The following is a 20,445-nucleotide window of genomic DNA, read 5'->3' on the forward strand; positions in this document are numbered from 1 at the left end:
TATAATCCTTCGTTTCTAAATATTCTTCTTGTTTGCTTCTATCACATTTGTCAACCCACACATTTTTGATCATTAATTTCATATTAGTATTGAATATAAAAATTTCATTGTACTACTCATAAATACCAAACCAACAAAATCACTCATGATTATATTTAATCTCATTGATTAAACATATTAGAAAGACATATCAAACGACAAAAATTTTTAGAAACAGACTAAGACTAAGGTTACACGTAGACCGACAGGCGACAACGTTCGGCAATCCTAAGATACCAATAATTACCTAGAATTTATTATGGCATATTGACATTAGTTATTCGGTCTGCATTTGTTTAAACTTTAGTAGTTTGTATTTGGTTAGCTGTTCTTTAGATTCTTGCAAGTTGCATTATATATAATCATTCCCGTTAAGATACAGGTCCATGCCTAAAAAGTCTATCCCCTTGACCCTCTTTGCATAACTTATCAGAAAAGAAGCATCATGCATTTAATTTGTGATCAAGTGGTGTGTGTTACTGGCGCCGGCGGATTTATCGCTTCATGGGTGGTCAAGTCACTCTTGGAAAAAGGTTACACTGTTAGAGGAACTGTTAGAAATCCAGGTACGAACTTATTTTTATTTCGAATCCTGCATCTGCGCTTCATATGATACTTATGTGTAATATTAATCCGTGTTTAATTAGATGATCCCAAGAATGATCATCTGTGGGAGCTTCAAGGAGCCAAGGAGAGATTGACATTATACAAAGCTGAGCTGCTTGATTACAATAGTTTGTTTGAAGCCATTAATGGATGCGATGGTGTTTTTCACATTGCATCACCGGTCTCTGAGGAAGTATGTTAACAAGTCCTCTCGCTTATCTACTATTTCGATTGAATCTAGAAATCTGTTTTGTTTGTTACACAAGATGTGGCAACTTATGTCGTATCCATGATAGGGACTCAATTTCATTCTGATCTAGTTTTGAATGTCAGTACAAAGTTTGTTAATTTACAAAAGAGTGAAAACAGAGGAAGAACTCTGAGATCAACTTGAGCTTAAACTAACTGATCTTTTGAAGCAAAAATATAATAAATGACCTACAATATACAGAAATTAATTAGCATAATTTTATTACTTCAAATTTTACAAGTCTTTTAACATCAATGAATTAATAAAGGAGAGTATGGTGGAAACGGCAGTCATTGGAAGCAAGAACGTGATAGTTGCTGCTGCAGAAGCCAAGGTGAAGCGGGTCGTTTTAACTTCATCAATAGGAGCCGTATACATGGACCCTAACAGAAGCCCCAACGAGCTCATCGATGAAACATTTTGGAGCGATCTTGAGTTCTGCAAGAGCACTGAGGTAACTTTTAGTCACTCATTCTGTTATGATCAGTTATATTTTGTTAGTACTCGGACACCATTGCTTACACCGATTCATGGACTCTTGCTCCTCAATTTAAACATGATTACACAGAGCTGGTATTTCTATGGAAAAGTTTTGGCAGAACGATTGGCATGGAAAGAGTCGAAACTGAGAGGGCTGGACATAGTGACAATCAGCCCTGTGTTGGTCATTGGCCCTTTATTGCAACCAACTCTTAATGCAAGCACGGCTCATATCCTTGAATACCTGACTGGAGCTGTCAAGACCTATAGCAACTCAAATCTGGCTTTTGTCGATGTCAGAGATGTCGCATCTGCACATGTTTTTCTTTTTGAGACTCCATCTGCAAAAGGGCGATACATTTGTTACGAGAGCTCCCTTCATCTTGGCGAGATGGCTGAAATTTTGGCTAAATATTTCCCTGAATATGCGGTTCCTACCAAGTAAGTTGATCAAGTATCTACCTACATTTATAATCAAAGTTACTAACTCTGTACATTGTTGTGGAAAGTTGTTAGAGCTCTTAAAAAAAACTATGAATTGTAATTTTTTTTTTCGAATGAATGCAGATGTTCTGGTGAAGTTAAGCCGAGAGCAAAGCCACTATCATTTTCAAACCAAAAGCTAAAGGGCATGGGACTTGATTTCATACCCGTGAAGCAATGCCTATATGAAACTGTCAAGAGTCTGCAGGGGAAGGGACACCTTCCTGTTTTTAACCACCAAAATGATATCTGATGTAGCCAAGCCATCTATTGAAAAAGCTCACCAAAATCATTCTTTATGGCCACCTATATATCATCCATTACGTTGAACTTGCATATATTCAATGTAAATTCTAGGAGTACATATATGCTTTATTATCATAGATATCTCCGACAGATTGTTTTTTGAATATGATTAATATGCGTTGCGATTGAAAGCTATGTACTTGTTACTAGAAGTTAAGACACTTTTATATACTGTACTTGTACAAAAAGAAGTCAAAAAGTCAAACTTTGTTTAATAAGATTTTAAACTAAAATTTTACATAATTGATCAGCACATAGAGTCCGAAAACTCATTCAGTGAGAAATTTAACCTAATATATCCAATGAATTAGACACAACTATATAATTGCATAACACAAAAATAGGAGAAATAATACTGCAAAAGAAGTCAAATAAATTGCATGTTATGCGCGTAAAATGATAATTTCGAAGTGGATCAACCTAGAATAACGTTTTGTGGCCGTGAATTTGGCAAAGAAGATCCATTATTACAAGACGACTAAAGCTGTGCATGCATCTAAACTATCGACAAGATTCTATCCTAACTTGTTAGAGCAACTCCAAGGAGTTCTCTAAACAAGTTCCTAAGTCTAAAATTTAAGAGCAAATCAAAATTTAGTGCTCCAATGGGCTCCTAGATGCTCTTTAAAAATCTAGGAGCCTACTCTCTCTCCTTTCTTTTAAAGAGCATCTAGTAGCTCCTAACTCAATATTATATTATTTTTCCTTCAATCTTCTCTCTCTTTTAGTTAATTTTTTCCTCTCATTTATATAAAATAAATATAAAATGCGAATAAAGAGCCAAATATAAAAAGTAGCATTGGAGTTCTCACATTTTCCGGTGTATTAACTTACTAGGAGCCACATTTTATATTGAAAGGCCTTATTGCAAGGTACATGTCCAAGCCTATTTGTACAACCAGTGATAACTCAACTTGTGTCTGATAACCTCTCTACTTGTAACTCAACTTGTAACTCAACCTGGATTAGTCTCTGATAAGTTATGATAGTAGATAGTTTAGTTGGAATCAGATCAAGAAAGTAAAGTGGATACAAGAATCAGAATGTCAGAAGAATTCCAAGATATCTGCTACAAGCCACTGGAAGAAGTTCATTTCATATGATCAGTGCTAAATAAATTGTGTAGCAGTTCAAGGAGTTCAGAAGGTACGAAGATTCAAGTATTTATTTCATCAGAGATTCCATATGTGTACTGAAATGAAGTTGAACTAGAAGACGAAGATTCGAAGACCCGACCACAGCTCAAATGTTTAATTGATGGAGAATATTCAATTTAGTTAGGCACAGATGAACCAGACAGTACATTTGTGTGTCAGCTATTTATATTGAATATTTAACATCAAAGGAAGGTGGTCGTTCAAGCCGAGTGATGATCAAGACGAAGGCTCAAGACATTTGCTTTCTGGGATATACACTTTTTAATTAATTCTTTGTTAAATAATTAATCTCTATTAATTTATTTAGTTGTTAAATTAATTCAATTTGAATTAATTTGATAATTAAGTTTATTAATAAGTTAATTGATTTAGAATTAATTTACAAAAAGAAAGCAAAAGAAAGAAGGCTAAAAGGAAGTCAGAAGACCTGCTGCTGAAGAAAATGCACTATATAATTATTTAATTAATTAATTCACATCTCAAAATAATTATATGAGTTATATAATTTATTTATTAAATTGATTCACATTTGAATTAATTTAATTTATGAATTTATATAATTAATATAATTAAGTGAATAATTATTGAATTAATTATATAAAGAAAATCTATTGTTTTATTGTTTTTGGGCACGGCATGACAATCAATTAGATTGTCATACCGCACCCTTACCTGTGCGTTCTGGCAGTTGGCGTGACAATCAATTTGATTGTCATACCGACTGATCCAGGCATGACAATCAAAGATTGTCATACCAAGATCAGAAGGCATGACAATTCAATAGATTGTCATACCGACCGTTCAAGGCATGACAATCCTTTAGATTGTCATACCGAGTTCAGAAGGCATGACAATCTAATTGATTGTCATACCACTTCTAACTTGGTGGCCAAGGTCAGTGTATGTCATACCAATGGTTTTATGGTATGACAATCCTTTAGATTGTCATACCTTACCATTTGTAGCATGACAATGTGTTAGATTGTCATACCTTCCCATGGTTTGTCATACCAAAGTCAAGTAGTATGACATTCCTCTGCATTGTCATACCGCTTCATACTTAGCGTCCAAGTCACATGTCATACCAGTTTGTCATACCGAAATTTGTATGGTATGACAATGCTTCTGATTGTCATACCGATTCAATTATAGCATGACATTAGCTCAGATTGTCATACTGATCCATGTAATTGTCATAGCACTTTGTAGCATTGTCATACCAAGGTTTGTCATACTAGTTCATTGGTTTGCCTATAAATATGGCCATAACCTCTTCATTTCTTCTTGTTCATTGCCTTGTAAACTTTCAAGTTGTTTGTAACTTGCTATTCGTTAAATCCACAGTTTCCTGTGCTTTGATCATTCGGTTGTTTTAATCCCTAAATTAGAATACTTCCTGTCAAATTTATTCTAAAATATTTAGTGGACATTAAAACTGAACCTTAATTAATTTAATAACGACTTTCAAGTTTAAATAACTTTTTACTTGAACCTTGTTTATTTAATTAATTAAAATCTGATTATCCTGTTTTATTTAAATCAGATTTATTCCGCGCGAATTTTGTGACGATTGTATTCAACCCCCCCTTCTACAATCGTATCGGGACCTAACAATTGGCATCAGAGCGGTTGATTTAATCTACCTTATCAGATCCTACACTCACTCTGAAAATTTCTAAAAATTCCAAATAATTTTTTATTCGAAATAATTTTATTCCAAAAATTATTTCTGACCGAAAATTATTTTTCCTTCAAAAATCCAATCCTTTCTCAAATAATTTTTTATTCGAAATAATTTTATTCCAAAAATTATTTCGGACCGAAAATTATTTTTCCTTCAAAAATCCAATCTTTTCTCAAATAATTTTTTATTCGAAATAATTTTATTTCAAAAATTATTTCTGATCGAAAATTATTTTTATTTAAAATCTTTTTCCAAATATTTTTTAATTCGAAATAATTTTTTCCCAAAAATTATTTCTGATCGAAAATTATTTTTCTTTTAAATCTTTTTCCAAATAATTTTTAATTCGAAATAATTTTATTCCAAAAATTATTTCTGATCGAAAATTATTTTTCTTTCAATTTTTTTTTTTTTCAAATAATTTTTAATTCGAGATAATTTTATTCCAAAAATTATTTTTGATTGAAAATTATTTTTTCTGTCAAAATACAAATCTTTTCCCAAACACTCAAACACCCAATCTTCTACCATGTCTACCGCAAAAATTAGCAGCATTAAAATTCCACCTTTTGACAAGGCTAACTTTGGTCTCTGGACGAGACACATGCTTTTGTTCCTCCGGGCGGCGAATAAAAAATACATAAATATTTTGACGAAGGGTCTTTCGCCCCCAATGAATATTATCCTGGAACATACTGAAGATGGAGTTACTATTCCTCACAGAACCTATCTGAAAACACCTGCTGAGTTCTCGGATGAGGATAATGAGCTGATAAATCTAGATGTAACTCTACAGCTCATTCTGATCGAATCATTGGATCCAGTAATGTACAATAATGTTGTCAATTGTACAAGTGCTAAGCAGATATGGGACACTCTGCAAATTATCAATGAAGGATCGGAGGAAGTACGGGAAAACAAGAAGGAAATTCTTGTGGCTCAATACGAGCAATTTGGTTCTAATCCCGGAGAAGGGATTTCTGAAGTATTCATCAGATTCAACAATTTGATAAATAATCTGAATCTGAACGGAAAATACTATAACAACAAAGAGGTGAACCTGAAGTTTTTGCTGACGCTCCCTGAGCATCTGGAGCATAGGATAACCGCCATCAGAGAAAGCAGAGATTTGACAGAGATCTCACTAGAACAGCTGTATGGGGTTCTGAAAACCTATGAATTAGAACAGGCTCAAACTAAACAGAGATACAAATGGGGAAAGACACTCAACACGTCTACGTCTGTCAGCAATTCTACCGCCCTCATAATAGAATCACCTCTTGTGAAAGAAAGGAAGGTTGTTGTACCTTCAAGAAGCTCCCAGGAGTATGTTGTGCCGGAAATGGGACATACTTCAGTAAGTACGGGAGATGATGAATTTTACTCCATGGAAGAGTTAGATCAGCTGGAGGACGAATCTCTTGCTATGTTTGCCAGGAAGTTTGGTAACATGAGATTTAGGAAGAATCCCTCCTACAAGTTTAAATCTTCTGGTAGTAAATTTCAGAAAGGGGGATCTTCGTCCACAACATCAAAAGGGGCTTACAAGACTGGGATGGTTGATCGAAGCAAGTTTAAATGTTTCAACTGTGATGAGCCTGGTCACTTTGCATCGGAGTGCAAGAAGCCCAATCAGCTGGCAAAGAAGAAAGAATCTTATGACGAGCTAAAGCAGAAGTATGAGGCTCTGCTAAAGAAGCATCAAGGCCAAAGCAGCCAAGGGAAGTCCTATGTGGCAAAAGGAAAAAGCTGGGATGACACAGATAGTGATGAGGAGGAAGAGCGGGGGAATGTTGCTCTAATGGCTTTCATGAAACCTTCTACACCTCCACATCGCACTGGCGGATTTCCGGTAGATCCTACTTGCCCTAAACTTTTTATGCAATTAGGACTTGAACGTGATGATGCTCTTAATAAGCTGAAAGCTTTAACTCTAGAACACAAAGCTTTAAAGCTGGAGGTTCATGAGTTAAAGTTAAAAGAAAAACTAGTGCTCACCCCTAAAATTGAACAACTAACTAGTCAGTTATTGACTCAGACTAATAAAGTCGAAGTGTTAGAATATAGGGAGAAAAAGTTGAATGAGCAGTTAGCTGAAGAAAAGGTTAGGTGCCTTGCTTATAAGGAGTCGACTAATATTGTTAAGAACCTAGTGGACCAACAAGTGATTAAAAGGAAAGTTGGTATAGGTTTCGATTACAACAAGTCGGTAGGTAAGGCTAGTAATATAACTCCTTTTGTTAAGAGTGCTGAAGACAGGGGTATCCCACATGTTTTAAAGGATGCTCCCAAACCTTTATTCAAAACCCCTGTCGCAGAACCATTACTTGATATGCCCGTGATTATTCAATATGAAATGAATTTAGAGGATATTGAGAATGAGAGGGAGATTTTGGCATCTGTAGAGCCAATGCAAGTTGAGGGCACATTTAGTTCGCCCAAAGCTGGCATAGGTGCCAATGGCTTAAAGAATAACTTTAACAAGCCTAATAAGTTTGTTAGATGCAGGAATGATAACAATACATGCTCTTCTACTAATCACACTAGAACTTCTGAAAATGTTAATGTAGAAACTGTTAAACCCCCTGTTGTTCTGAATAACATGCCTACTATTCCTTTAGTTGATATGTGCCATAAACCCTGTGGTGTTGATAATTGCATGTTGTGTGCGTTTAATGTAATGTCTGCTTATTTCAAAAGTATGCATGCTAACAAAGAAAACACAACACCTAGAAAGCACATGAATAGTAATTTTGCAAAAACCAAGACTGCTGGTCCTTCTCCTATCAAGAAGGATACTTATGTTCCTAAGCCTAAACCTAAAGTGTTCAAGGCTGTTTGTAGGAAAGTAAGTACAGTCAAGGTGGATGCTAATGTTATTCGAACAGGATCTATTGTCAAAGCTGACAAAGGTCAATTCTTTAAGTATGCCGGGCCCAACCAAGTTTGGGTTCCGAAGATGGTTTAATTCGTTTGATATGTGCAGGGAGCCAAACAAGGTTGAAAAGGTTGTATGGATCCTCGATAGTGGATCTTCTAGATATATGACCGGTGATAGAGCCCTGCTATCAAATGTGATTGAGAGAGCTGGCCCAATTGTCACCTTTGGAGATAACAGCAAAGGTCGTACTACGGGATATGGCAATTTACTTGCTGGAAATGTTATCATTGAAAAAGTTTCTTTGGTTGAAGGACTCAAGCACAATCTTCTGTGACAAGGGATTCCAAGTAAACTTTGTCAAGGAGAAGTGTTTGATATCTCACACTAAAGATGACCGTCTTGCTCTTTGTGGAGTAAGAAAAGCTAACTTATACGTAGCTGATCTCAATTCAGGAACCAATGATGAAGATAATTGTTTCTATTCAAAGGCTTCACCTGAAGATAGTTGGCTATGGCATAAGAAGCTGTCTCACCTTGTTTTTAAAATTGTAAACCCTTTGGTCAAGAGGGATTTGGTGAGAGGTCTGCCTCCTTTGGAATTCACTCAACAAGGACTTTGTGAGGCATGTCAGAAAGGGAAGGCTAATATAGCATCATACAACGGCACAGACACCAGTAACATTACTGAACCACTGCAACTATTACATATGGATTTATTTGGTCTAGTCAATGTGATGTCTTTATCAAGAAAGAGATATGCCTTGGTGATTGCTGATGACTTCTCTAAGTTCACATGGGTTTTATTCCTACATTCTAAGGATGAAACTCCGCAATTGGTAATTGATCTCATCAAGGAGATCGAGTTGGATTCGAATGATAAACTTTATGTCAGAGCAATAAGGTTCGATAATGGAACAGAGTTTAAGAATGAAACTCTCAACAGATTTTGCTCCGACAATGGCATAACAAGACAATATTCAGCGCCAAGGACTCCGCAACAGGATGGAGTAGTAGAAAGGAAGAATCGTACCTTGATTGAAGCTACAAGATCTATGCTAAGAGAATCAAGGTTGCCCATCTACTTTTGAGCTGAAGCTGTGAATACTTCTTGTTACACCCAGAATCGAACTCTGATCAACAAGGAACACATGAAAACTCCATATGTGCGTATGAACGTAAAGAAACCAATGGTCAAGTACTTTCATGTATTTGAGCTAAATGCTTTGTGCTTAAGGATGGAAATGTACATCGTGGCAATTTTGAACCCAAAGCACTTAAAGCAATTTTTTTGTTGGTTATTCTCTTCGAGCATATAAGGTGTTTATCATTGATCAATTACAAGTCAAGGAAAGTGTCAATGTTACTTTTGACGACACTAGACTCCCAAGTATCCAAATTGAAGATCCATCTGAGTCAGTAAAGTTTGATGATTATTTGAACTCAGGCTCGGATGATGACGATGAATAACCTGATGCTGCAACAGGTAATGAGACTAACAATGGTGATTATGATCCAGGTAATGGTGGAGGAGACAATGGAAACAATGAAGCCTCTACTAGTACCAGTGGTGGATCATCTAGTCAACCTGGCAGCAACTTAGGGGGAGATGGTGGATCAACTGGTCAAACACAACATCACAATAATAGTACTGGCATATCATCAAGATCAAATCTTCCAAGGGAGAGGATCTTGAGTAGAGATCATCTCTTTGATCTAATCTTTGGTGATCCAGATGTTGGTGTTCGGACTAAGAGTGCAACTCATGATGAATGTCTATATTCGGGTATTCTATCTCAAGAAGAACCGAAGAAAATTGAAGATGCATTAGCCGATCCGGATTGGGTTCTTTCCATGCAAGAAGAACTTAATCAATTCGAGAGACAAGATGTCTGGGCCCTGGTTCCAAGACTTCAAAATAAATCTGTTATTGGAACTTGACGGGTCTACCGTAATAAGCTTGATGGTGATGGCATTGTTGTACGAAACAAAGCCATACTGGTTGCTAAAGGTTACTCCCGGGAAGAGGGAATTGATTATGATGAAACCTACGCTCCAGTTGCACGTCTTGAGGCCATCAGAATTTTTCTTGCATTTGTTGCACACTCCAACTTCAAAGTTTATGAATTGGATGTGAAAACTGCATTTCTGAATGGAAAGCTTGAAGAGGAAGTTTATATTGAACAGCCCCCTGGCTTTGAAAATCCAGAGTTTGCTGATTTTGTATACTTCTTGTTTAAACCTTTTTATGGACTCAAGCAGTTACCACGAAGCTGATATGACACTCTCTCTGAATTTTTACTTAAAAATGGTTTCACTAGAGGTGTCATAGACAAAACTCTCTTTTACAAATTGCATGAAAATAATATGATATTTGTTCAAGTATATGTTGATGATATTATATTTGGTTCTACTAACGATAACTTGTGCAAGAGATTCGCTAAGTTAATGCAGAGTAACTATGAGATGAGTATGATGGGTGAACTGTCATTCTTTCTTGGTCTTCAAGTAAGTCCGAAAGACGATGGGATCTTCATTTGCCAATCAAAATATGTCAGAGCTCTTCTAGAAGACTCTTCACCGGCAAAGACACCCATGGCCACTCCCACTAAGCTTGACCAGGACATATCTGGTAAAAAAAAGTTGATATTTCAAGCTTTAGAGGTATGATCGGCTCATTACTCTATCTCACTGCAAGTAGACCTGATATAATGTTTGTAACATATTTATGTGCAAGGTTCTAAAGTGATCCTAAAGAGTCACATCTTATAGCTTTTAAAAGAATTTTTAGATATCTTAAGGGTGCACCTATTTTAGGTATCTGGTACCCTAAGAATACTGGTTTTGACCTAACAGGCTATACAGATTCTGATTATGCAGGATGCAGGATAGACAGGAAAAGCACTTCTAGAAGCTGTCAGTTTCTAGAATGACGGTTGCTTTCCTAGTACAGCAAGAAACAACACTCAGTATCTACCTCGGCAGCCGAAGCAGAATATATTGCGGCGGGTAGGTGTTGTGCTCAGATCTTGTGGATTAGGAATCAACTTAATGACTATGGACTTGTATTAAACAAAATTCCTATATTTTGTGTTAATACATGTGCGATAGCCATTTCCAACAATCCTGTACAACATTCTAGAACAAAGCACATTGACATAAGGTATCATTTTATTGGAGAACTTGTCATGAATGGAACTGTGGTGCTACTTTTTGTACCATCAGCTAATCAGATTGCTGACATCATCACTAAACCACTTGATGAATCCACTTTCTCAAGATTGGTTTGTGGACTTGGAATGTTAAACATGACATGAGCTCTTGTAAATAGTTTTTATGTTTATTTCTATTTTAATTTTGTTGCATGCTTGTAAAGTATTTCTTATTGGTATCTATGTCGTGAATACTAATATTGTGAATATTTTTGTGGTTGGTAAATATTCAAGTAATTGACGGTTGCAATAACTTTGTCGTCCATATCAGGGATAGACATTGGAATTGCTGGTTCTTTATTGAACCAAGTGCCTTCATAGGCATCCGAGGGAAACTTGGACACGTTGCCATCTGAAACGTCCTTGTCTACCCTCCCGGAAGGAACATTTCCGGATCCCCTAAGGGATCTTTCACCCTTGTAGGTGAAAGGCAATCTACTCTGGTAGAGGATTCTTCTAAGGATCATGTGCCGTAACAGGTATCTGAGGGAAACATAGGTTTTATGCCATTAAAAGGCCTATTGTCTACCCTCCCAGAATCAAACTCTGGATCTTTTAAAGGATTTACTACTCTCTGAAAGTAGTAGGCAACTTGTGGACTATGACTTGGATTTATCCGACGAGTCTACGAGGACTGGGAATTACGAACTCCCATTGCACCACCAATGACCTTCCATGAGGAGGCTAAGGTGATCTTAATTGCAGGTACATCACACCATCTATGGAAGCTCAGGATTTGTGTGGAGTGAAACACTTACAGAACTTGTGAGTGACACCCTTACCCATAAACTGAGAGATATTTTGAGTGTCGAGTGATACACCTGCAGAATGTTTTAGTGAGACACCCACTGTTTACCACATTTAAACCTTATTGTTCAAAATTGGTATCTAAAATGTTTTATCTAAGTGGATGCTTACTATGGTTACTTTTCTACTGAATGCACCTTCTACGAAGCCCTGTCTTCTTCATAATGGATTCTGTCATTCAATGTCTTATCTAATCAGTTGGTATCATTATTGATAACAATTGAGGATTCCTCAACTAAGGGGGAGAAATATTGACAGAACTCTGAGGAACTCTGAGGGGGAGAATATTCTATGATCCATGATCTTAAGGGGAGAATATTTTATGCCTCACTTAGGTGGAGAATATTCATGTTCTAATCTATCATCTAAGGAGGAACCTATGAGGGAGAGGGAGAATTACATGTTATATCTTGGAAGGAGATTGCAAGGCCTCTGGGGAGATTTAAAAGGTCTTAAGTGATTGAAAGGCATTTCAGAAGAAGTAGCTGTCTGAAGAAAAATGAAGACTGGTACAATGTTATATGTATTACCAGAAACCATCTACTATGTACATTTTAATGTTTTATGTTTCTCTTATCAATTGGGATTGTTTCCTAAATGGTTGAGTTGGTATTAATGTTTATTGAGTCATAGAAAGTTGTTAGTTGTTGTTAGTTGAGTTATCCTCATCTGAATTTGTGTGTTAGTGTTTAACAAACAAATAGGGGGAGATTGAAAGGCCTTATTGCAAGGTACATGTCCAAGCCTATTTGTACAACCAGTGATAACTCAACTTGTGTCTGATAACCTCTCTACTTGTAACTCAACTTGTAACTCAACCTGGATTAGTCTCTGATAAGTTATGATAGTAGATAGTTTAGTTGGAATCAGATCAAGAAAGTAAAGTGGATACAAGAATCAGAATGTCAGAAGAATTCCAAGATATCTGCTACAAGCCACTGGAAGAAGTTCATTTCATATGATCAGTGCTAAATAAATTGTGTAGCAGTTCAAGGAGTTCAGAAGGTACGAAGATTCAAGTATTTATTTCATCAGAGATTCCATATGTGTACTGAAATGAAGTTGAACTAGAAGACGAAGATTCGAAGACCCGACCACAGCTCAAATGTTTAATTGATGGAGAATATTCAATTTAGTTAGGCACAGATGAACCAGACAGTACATTTGTGTGTCAGCTATTTATATTGAATATTTAACATCAAAGGAAGGTGGTCGTTCAAGCCGAGTGATGATCAAGACGAAGGCTCAAGACATTTGCTTTCTGGGATATACACTTTTTAATTAATTCTTTGTTAAATAATTAATCTCTATTAATTTATTTAGTTGTTAAATTAATTCAATTTGAATTAATTTGATAATTAAGTTTATTAATAAGTTAATTGATTTAGAATTAATTTACAAAAAGAAAGCAAAAGAAAGAAGGCTAAAAGGAAGTCAGAAGACCTGCTGCTGAAGAAAATGCACTATATAATTAATTAATTAATTAATTCACATCTCAAAATAATTATATGAGTTATATAATTTATTTATTAAATTGATTCACATTTGAATTAATTTAATTTATGAATTTATATAATTAATATAATTAAGTGAATAATTATTGAATTAATTATATAAAGAAAATCTATTGTTTTATTGTTTTTGGGCACGGCATGACAATCAATTAGATTGTCATACCGCACCCTTACCTGTGCGTTCTGGCAGTTGGCGTGACAATCAATTTGATTGTCATACCGACTGATCCAGGCATGACAATCAAAGATTGTCATACCAAGATCAGAAGGCATGACAATTCAATAGATTGTCATACCGACTGTTCAAGGCATGACAATCCTTTAGATTGTCATACCGAGTTCAGAAGGCATGACAATCTAATTGATTGTCATACCACTTCTAACTTGGTGGCCAAGGTCAGTGTATGTCATACCAATGGTTTTATGGTATGACAATCCTTTAGATTGTCATACCTTACCATTTGTAGCATGACAATGTGTTAGATTGTCATACCTTCCCATGGTTTGTCATACCAAAGTCAAGTAGTATGACATTCCTCTGCATTGTCATACCGCTTCATACTTAGCGTCCAAGTCACATGTCATACCAGTTTGTCATACCGAAATTTGTATGGTATGACAATGCTTCTGATTGTCATACCGATTCAATTATAGCATGACATTAGCTCAGATTGTCATACTGATCCATGTAATTGTCATAGCACTTTGTAGCATTGTCATACCAAGGTTTGTCATACTAGTTCATTGGTTTGCCTATAAATATGGCCATAACCTCTTCATTTCTTCTTGTTCATTGCCTTGTAAACTTTCAAGTTGTTTGTAACTTGCTATTCGTTAAATCCACAGTTTCCTGTGCTTTGATCATTCGGTTGTTTTAATCCCTAAATTAGAATACTTCCTGTCAAATTTATTCTAAAATATTTAGTGGACATTAAAACTGAACCTTAATTAATTTAATAACGACTTTCAAGTTTAAATAACTTTTTACTTGAACCTTGTTTATTTAATTAATTAAAATCTGATTATCCTGTTTTATTTAAATCAGATTTATTCCGCGCGAATTTTGTGACGATTGTATTCAACCCCCCCTTCTACAATCGTATCGGGACCTAACATATATTATTGTTTAGGGAATGATTTAGGAGTACCGTTGGAGATGCTCTTAGTGCTGGTCTGCTAGACCACTAAGAATGACTCGGAAAAAACTTTTCAAGATTGTGTTGCGGCTCCAGCTAGCTATTGCGCGCATCGCTTTCCATCTAAAGCTCTCTTTGATTTGCATATAGACTCCAGGATGAATTTCCCTCGTAAGTCTTATATATCCAGAGTATAATTGGTTATGTCTATGAATCATCATATCATGACCTTCAACGTCAGTCCTAGACTTCATCGCTTTTGACATTGGACATCCATTTGTATTATCGATTACACACTTCACTTTTAACTGTTATGATCATATTATTTGCTACTATATTCTGATCTATACTATGATCTCTGTAACTCCACTTTCATCGCCAATAGATCCTAATTGTGGTTTTAAGAAATAGAACTTTTGTTACTAATACTTAATGTAGAATATAAAACTAAGGATGCATATATAAGTACACGTGAACAGATGAATTGAACAAACTCATTCTTATATATTGAAACTCAATGAAAGCTTTGGTTCTGGTGGTGTACTCAGAACTCATACATGCCAAGATATATATAACCGCTAAAATAAACTTACTACTCCCTGAGGACTAGGAAATAGGAGTAATCTATCTCATATTCCACGTCTCCTTATTTCAGTAAACTCCTAAAAACACTTAAGTTCTTAAGTCTTAGACTTACTGCATCATATAGAACTCTTATAGCTGCTTTATTCAAATAAACTACCTAAAGTAAATAAATTATAACAATTGAATTTAAGATTATTCCAACAATCACCCCCTTAATCTTAAATTTAATAAGCACTTCTCTTCATCTGTGATGCACTTCTCACCACCATCATTTTTGATGCACATCTCATCAAAAACAAAATAACCACTTTAGAGCACTTCTCTCCATGGTGCACATAATCACCATAATTCTAAAGAAGAGGTTCTGCCTCAACCAATTGTGCCATGACTTCTTCATTGTTTTGGAACCTACAATTCTTTGCCAGATGCCCATATCTTTTGCAATTGAAGCATTGTGGCTTTCCTTTGTGCCAACAATCATTTTCTTCATGACCGAGCTTTTGACAGTGGTTGCACTGAATTTTGTTGCCTGTGCCTTTGGAGAATGAAGTTTTTGCTAATAGGATCCCTCATTCTTTCCTCCTTTTTCTTCCTCCCTCATTGATCTCCTTTGATCAACGGCGCTCAAGGCATTGACCAACTCCATTAGGGTTATTTTGGATAAATCTTTGGAATCTTCAAGTGAGGATATTTTAGACTCATATTTTTCAGGAACACTCACCAGAATTTTATCAACAACCCTCTCATTAGCAAATGTTTCACCAAACAACCTTATTTGATTAACAATGCTCATAAGTTTACTCACATATTCCTTAATAGTTTCGTTCCCTTTCATCCGCTGCATCTCGAATTCTCGTTTGAGATTCAAAACTTGCATCAACTTTGTTTTAGCATTTCCTTCAAACTCTTCCTTTAGCGTGCTCCATGCCTCTTTTGGTGACTCGCAAGTCATGATACTTGTGAAGATTCCATCCGACACCGCTGAATGAATACATGAGAGTGCCTTTGCTTCTCTTGCCGCTTCTTCGTCACGTTTTTTGATTTGGGCCGGTGTTGGATTTTGTGGAAGAAGGGTTAATTCAACATCACTTTCAATTGTTTCCCACAAACTCATAGCTTTCAAATATGATTTCATTTTGATAGCCCATGAATTATAGTGATCTCCTTTGAACGATGGAATAGAGATGGAGAGGTTGTTTGATGCCATTGAATATGAAAGCTAAATACTTAATATATATAGGTGTATGTATAAAAAAAATCAACTCACAAGCCCTAGATAACCTGGCTCTGATACCAAGTGTAGAATATAAAACTAAGGATGCATATATAAGTACACGTGAACAGATGAATTGAACAAACTCATTCTTATATATTGAAACTCAATGAAAGCTTTGGTTCTGGTGGTGTACTCAGAACTCATACATGCCAAGATATATATAACCGCTAAAATAAACTTACTACTCCCTGAGGACTAGGAAATAGGAGTAATCTATCTCATATTCCACGTCTCCTTATTTCAGTAAACTCCTAAAAACACTTAACTTCTTAAGTCTTAGACTTACTGCATCATATAGAACTCTTATAGCTGCTTTATTCAAATAAACTACCTAAAGTAAATAAATTATAACAATTGAATTTAAGATTATTCCAACACTTAATATGATGGGTAAGTAACTTTTGATAACGATAACACTCGACTCGTACAACCTATCATTATAAGATAAATTCATATCTCAACATATATTTGGAAATAATGTTAAAATAATAACTCTGAGTGCACATGTTTAGAGCATTTATAGCATCTAGTTTTATGTAGTTCATGCTTTACAGCAAGACATGCATTAACTATATATCTTACCTGTAATTTCAAATCGTTCATACTTATATTTTATATATTTACTTTACATATCAATTGATACTTATCATATATTCACTTATATTCACTTACAAGGACGTCATCACTCATTTTACTGATTACGTGCGTGTCTCTTCCTTTGTTTTACAGATCATGTTATATTGCATAGTATATAATCTGCACCCCAAATACATTGATAAATAAAGGGCACCAGGTGCAATGTTTGCTTACACAAAGTGTATGCATCAAGAGAAATGCTAGTCAAGAAAGTCTGCCAACTACTCGTACATGAACCGTCAGAAGAGAACTACTACTCCGTAAGTATTAAGTTTCTGCAGTCATTTTTGAAGTAATTTAAAGTCTATGTACATTGGAATACACTTTACTCACATGTCTTATTAATTTTTCTACCATGTGGAGTTTCTAGATGTATCGGCAGTTTTCACTTCAGTTTTGATTCAACCCGCTGTGTCGAATCTTTCGATGACCGAAATATAAATAAGATCGTTTACCGAATCACCTAATGCTCGGTCCTATTATTATTTTTATGGGTTTTATATCAAACTGGCCATCCATTTCGTCAAAAAATCTCACGTGACCCACCCAAAAATTTTCGGACTCATGTAAGCCACTATAAACAAAATATATATCATCACTATTCATAGCTCTTTACTTAAACATTTATAAAAAATCAACCGTTTGTTTTTTTACTACAAAACCACTTCGAGTACTTTGATAATAGTCCCTAATATTTATCAAAATAATTTGGGAATTTCTAAAGCAACATAGCTAGAATGATCATATAACTATACCTATAACTATATTTTTTTTTAACAACATGGCTATGTTGCTTTAGAAATTCCCAAATTATTTTAATAAATACTAGGGACTATTATGAAAGTACTCGAAGTGGTTTTGTAGTAAAAAAATAAACGGTTAATTTTTTATAAATAATTAAGTAAAATGGTATGAATAATGAAGTGGGTAAAATGATATATATTTGGTTTATAGTGGCTTAAATGAGTCCGAAATTTTTTGGGTGGGTAAAGTGAGATTTTTTGATGAAATAGGTGGCCAATTTGATATAAAACCCTTATTTTTATATAGATATCAGTCATTATAGATTCTCCCGCTGTGTGGCTGTGCAGCCACTCCATATGTACGCTGATTTATTCGCTTTCATATTTGGCGCGTGGTCATTTTGGATGCCATTCAATATGAAAACGCTAGGTGTAATGTATATTTAAGTTTGGGACCGTAATTAAATAATAAAAAATAATAAATACAAATTTTTGATATCATATTGATGCTTACATCACATATACTTTGCATCATATATAAAGTAAATTACACGTACTTAGATTCTTCCTTATTTCTTTGACAGGAACATAGAGGCTTATCTAGTTAAGTGAAGGGGATGTTTCTCCCTGTATGAACCTAGCTAGCTCATTATCAAACATCGTCTTATATTTCCTGATCGTGAACCGGGAGCTGACCCTTCTCCTGCAGGCTCTTGACAGTTTCATATAGGCATTGCTTCACGGGCACGAAGTCAAGTCCCATGTCCTTCAGCTTCTGGTTTGAAAACGTTAATGCCTTTGCTCTAGGCTTAATTTCATCAGAACATCTGCATTTATAAAAACATAACCGTTAACTTGTCATATATACTTTCAGTTGTAAGAGCTTGTATAATTATAAAGAGACACGTGTCCCTCCTAATTTTTTATTAAAATATTTTTTCATCATTCTAAATTTTGCAAAATTATAAAAGTACTATCACACAATTTTAATATATATAGATGTTTTCTGAAAATTTGTTTCATGCCCTTCAAAATTGAATCTTTGATCTGCCTGATGGGCCAGAGTTTTAAGGAAAAATGAAGAAACATAAAGAAAAGATGATAAAGATGAGAAATGTAGATGGGAACCTAAGACGGAAAACATATATAGTACTGTTTTAAGGAAACGTTAAGAAATAGGTGGAAATTTATAAATAGAAAGTTGCAGTATTAAACTAATTACTTACTTGGTAGGCACGGGGTATTCAGGAAAAAACTTGGCCAAAATTTCCACCACCTCACCGCGATGAAGCGAGCTTTCAGAACAGATATATCTTCCTGCTGCTGAGGGATTCTCAAAGAGAAGAACGTGTGCAGCCGCGACATCATTAACATGGACATAAGCCTGGACCGAGTTGGCATAAGTCTTGACAGCGCCATTGAGGTATTTGAGGATATGAACCGTGCTAGCGTTGATAGTAGGCTGCAACAATGGCCCGATCACTAACACCGGGTTGATTACCACCATATCCACCCCTCTTTTTTTGGACTCTTCCCACGCAGCTCGTTCTGCCAATACTTTTCCATAGCAATACCAGTTCTGCAATTTAAATTATCGTTAAGTTTTGGACTAATGCAAGCTATGTAGATTGATTTGAATAAAGCAAAAGTAAATGTACCTTAGTCTTCTTGCAAAAATCGAGATCACTCCAACGAGTTTCATAAACGATCTCGTCGGGGCTTGTATTAGGGTCCATGTATACCGCCCCTATTGATGACGTGAACACCACCCGTCCGACTTCAGCTTCCGCGGCTGCAATTATCACGTTCTTGCTTCCGGTAACAGCCGATTCCGTCAATGCCTTCAAAAAGTCGCAATAAAATTATTAATCGAGCTTACAACATAATTGCACTAACGGAATCAACAAGAATATGGGTCCAATAGTATTTGTCACACTTACTGGATCATCCGATACTGGCGATGCGGTATGAAATACACCATCGCATCCATTAATGGCTTCAAATAAACTATTGTAATCGAGCAGCTCAGCTTTGTACAATCTCAATCTCTCCTTGGCTCCTTCAAGCTCCATCAAGTGATCATTTCTCGGATCATCTACATATGAATTGACACACCATTAAATATGACAAGTTTAAACTTTACATTCATAAATTATGAATTGAATTTTACGCGTTGTACCTGGATTTCTGACAGTTCCTCTAACAGTGTAACCTTTCTCAAGGAGTAACTTGACGAGCCATGAAGCAATGAATCCTCCGGCTCCTGTAACACAAACCACTTGATCACAAACCAAATGCATGCTTGCTTGATCTGATGAGTTTACACAGTTACGTAAGAAAAGCTTATAATAATATTCTTGCCCGAGAGTATTTAAAAACTTGTATGCTCTGTACCTGTTAAGCCGCCTATATATAATACAAATTATTTTTACTATTCATCACCAACCACCGGTAAATTGAAAGGGTTTTACAGGCTAGGCATGTAAACAAGTAGTATATAATAAGAAGAAATGGTTTTTAATTTCTTTAGGTGCACATGAGACTATGTATTATTATTTTGAACGGCAGCTTAATTCTCAGCGGTATTCGGAATTGTTCGTTACACTGTCCGGGTTTCTGACTTTTGTCAAATTTAATATCTATTCTCCCAACA

At 35.5% G+C, this 20,445-nt stretch overlaps 3 protein-coding genes across 3 annotated transcripts; 1 reads left to right on the plus strand and 2 right to left on the minus strand.

Moving 5' to 3' along the window:
* The first annotated feature begins 371 nt into the window (after positions 1–371).
* On the plus strand, positions 372–2,287 carry LOC108211420 (cinnamoyl-CoA reductase 1). The gene is made up of 5 exons (XM_017383018.2): positions 372–605; positions 687–838; positions 1,164–1,349; positions 1,464–1,816; positions 1,943–2,287. The coding sequence occupies exons 1-5, from the start codon at positions 485–487 to the stop codon at positions 2,109–2,111; spliced, it is 981 nt and encodes a 326-aa protein (XP_017238507.1). The 5' UTR covers positions 372–484; the 3' UTR covers positions 2,112–2,287.
* A 13,406-nt stretch (positions 2,288–15,693) lies between these two features.
* Positions 15,694–16,344, minus strand: LOC135151368 (uncharacterized). Its single transcript, XM_064089780.1, has one exon. It carries the CDS (start codon positions 16,342–16,344, stop codon positions 15,694–15,696), a length of 651 nt encoding a protein of 216 aa, XP_063945850.1.
* Positions 16,345–18,230: 1,886 nt separating this feature from the next.
* LOC108211933 (cinnamoyl-CoA reductase 1) lies at positions 18,231–20,171 on the minus strand. Its single transcript, XM_017383652.2, has 5 exons — positions 19,972–20,171; positions 19,733–19,887; positions 19,451–19,633; positions 19,019–19,371; positions 18,231–18,619 (listed from the first exon to the last, which is right to left on the minus strand). The coding sequence occupies exons 1-5, from the start codon at positions 20,090–20,092 to the stop codon at positions 18,457–18,459; spliced, it is 975 nt and encodes a 324-aa protein (XP_017239141.1). The 5' UTR covers positions 20,093–20,171; the 3' UTR covers positions 18,231–18,456.
* Between the last annotated feature and the right edge of the window lie 274 nt (positions 20,172–20,445).

This window comes from Daucus carota, chromosome 3 (assembly GCF_001625215.2).
Source record: "Daucus carota subsp. sativus chromosome 3, DH1 v3.0, whole genome shotgun sequence".
Classification (NCBI taxonomy): Eukaryota; Viridiplantae; Streptophyta; class Magnoliopsida; order Apiales; family Apiaceae; genus Daucus; species Daucus carota.

Excerpts from the sequence above, each read along its gene's own strand:
- LOC135151368 (XM_064089780.1), bottom strand. The coding sequence starts at position 16,344 with ATGGCATCAAACAACCTCTCCATCTCTATTCCATCGTTCAAAGGAGAT.
- LOC108211420 (XM_017383018.2), top strand. The coding sequence starts at position 485 with ATGCATTTAATTTGTGATCAAGTGGTGTGTGTTACTGGCGCCGGCGGA. Across the intron at positions 1,350-1,463 it reads AGTTCTGCAAGAGCACTGAG|AGCTGGTATTTCTATGGAAA; the intron begins GTAACTTTTAGT and ends ATGATTACACAG. Across the intron at positions 1,817-1,942 it reads GAATATGCGGTTCCTACCAA|ATGTTCTGGTGAAGTTAAGC; the intron begins GTAAGTTGATCA and ends GAATGAATGCAG.
- LOC108211933 (XM_017383652.2), bottom strand. The coding sequence starts at position 20,092 with ATGCATTTGGTTTGTGATCAAGTGGTTTGTGTTACAGGAGCCGGAGGA. Across the intron at positions 19,888-19,971 it reads AGGAACTGTCAGAAATCCAG|ATGATCCGAGAAATGATCAC; the intron begins GTACAACGCGTA and ends ATTCATATGTAG. Across the intron at positions 19,372-19,450 it reads ATTTTTGCAAGAAGACTAAG|AACTGGTATTGCTATGGAAA; the intron begins GTACATTTACTT and ends TTTAAATTGCAG.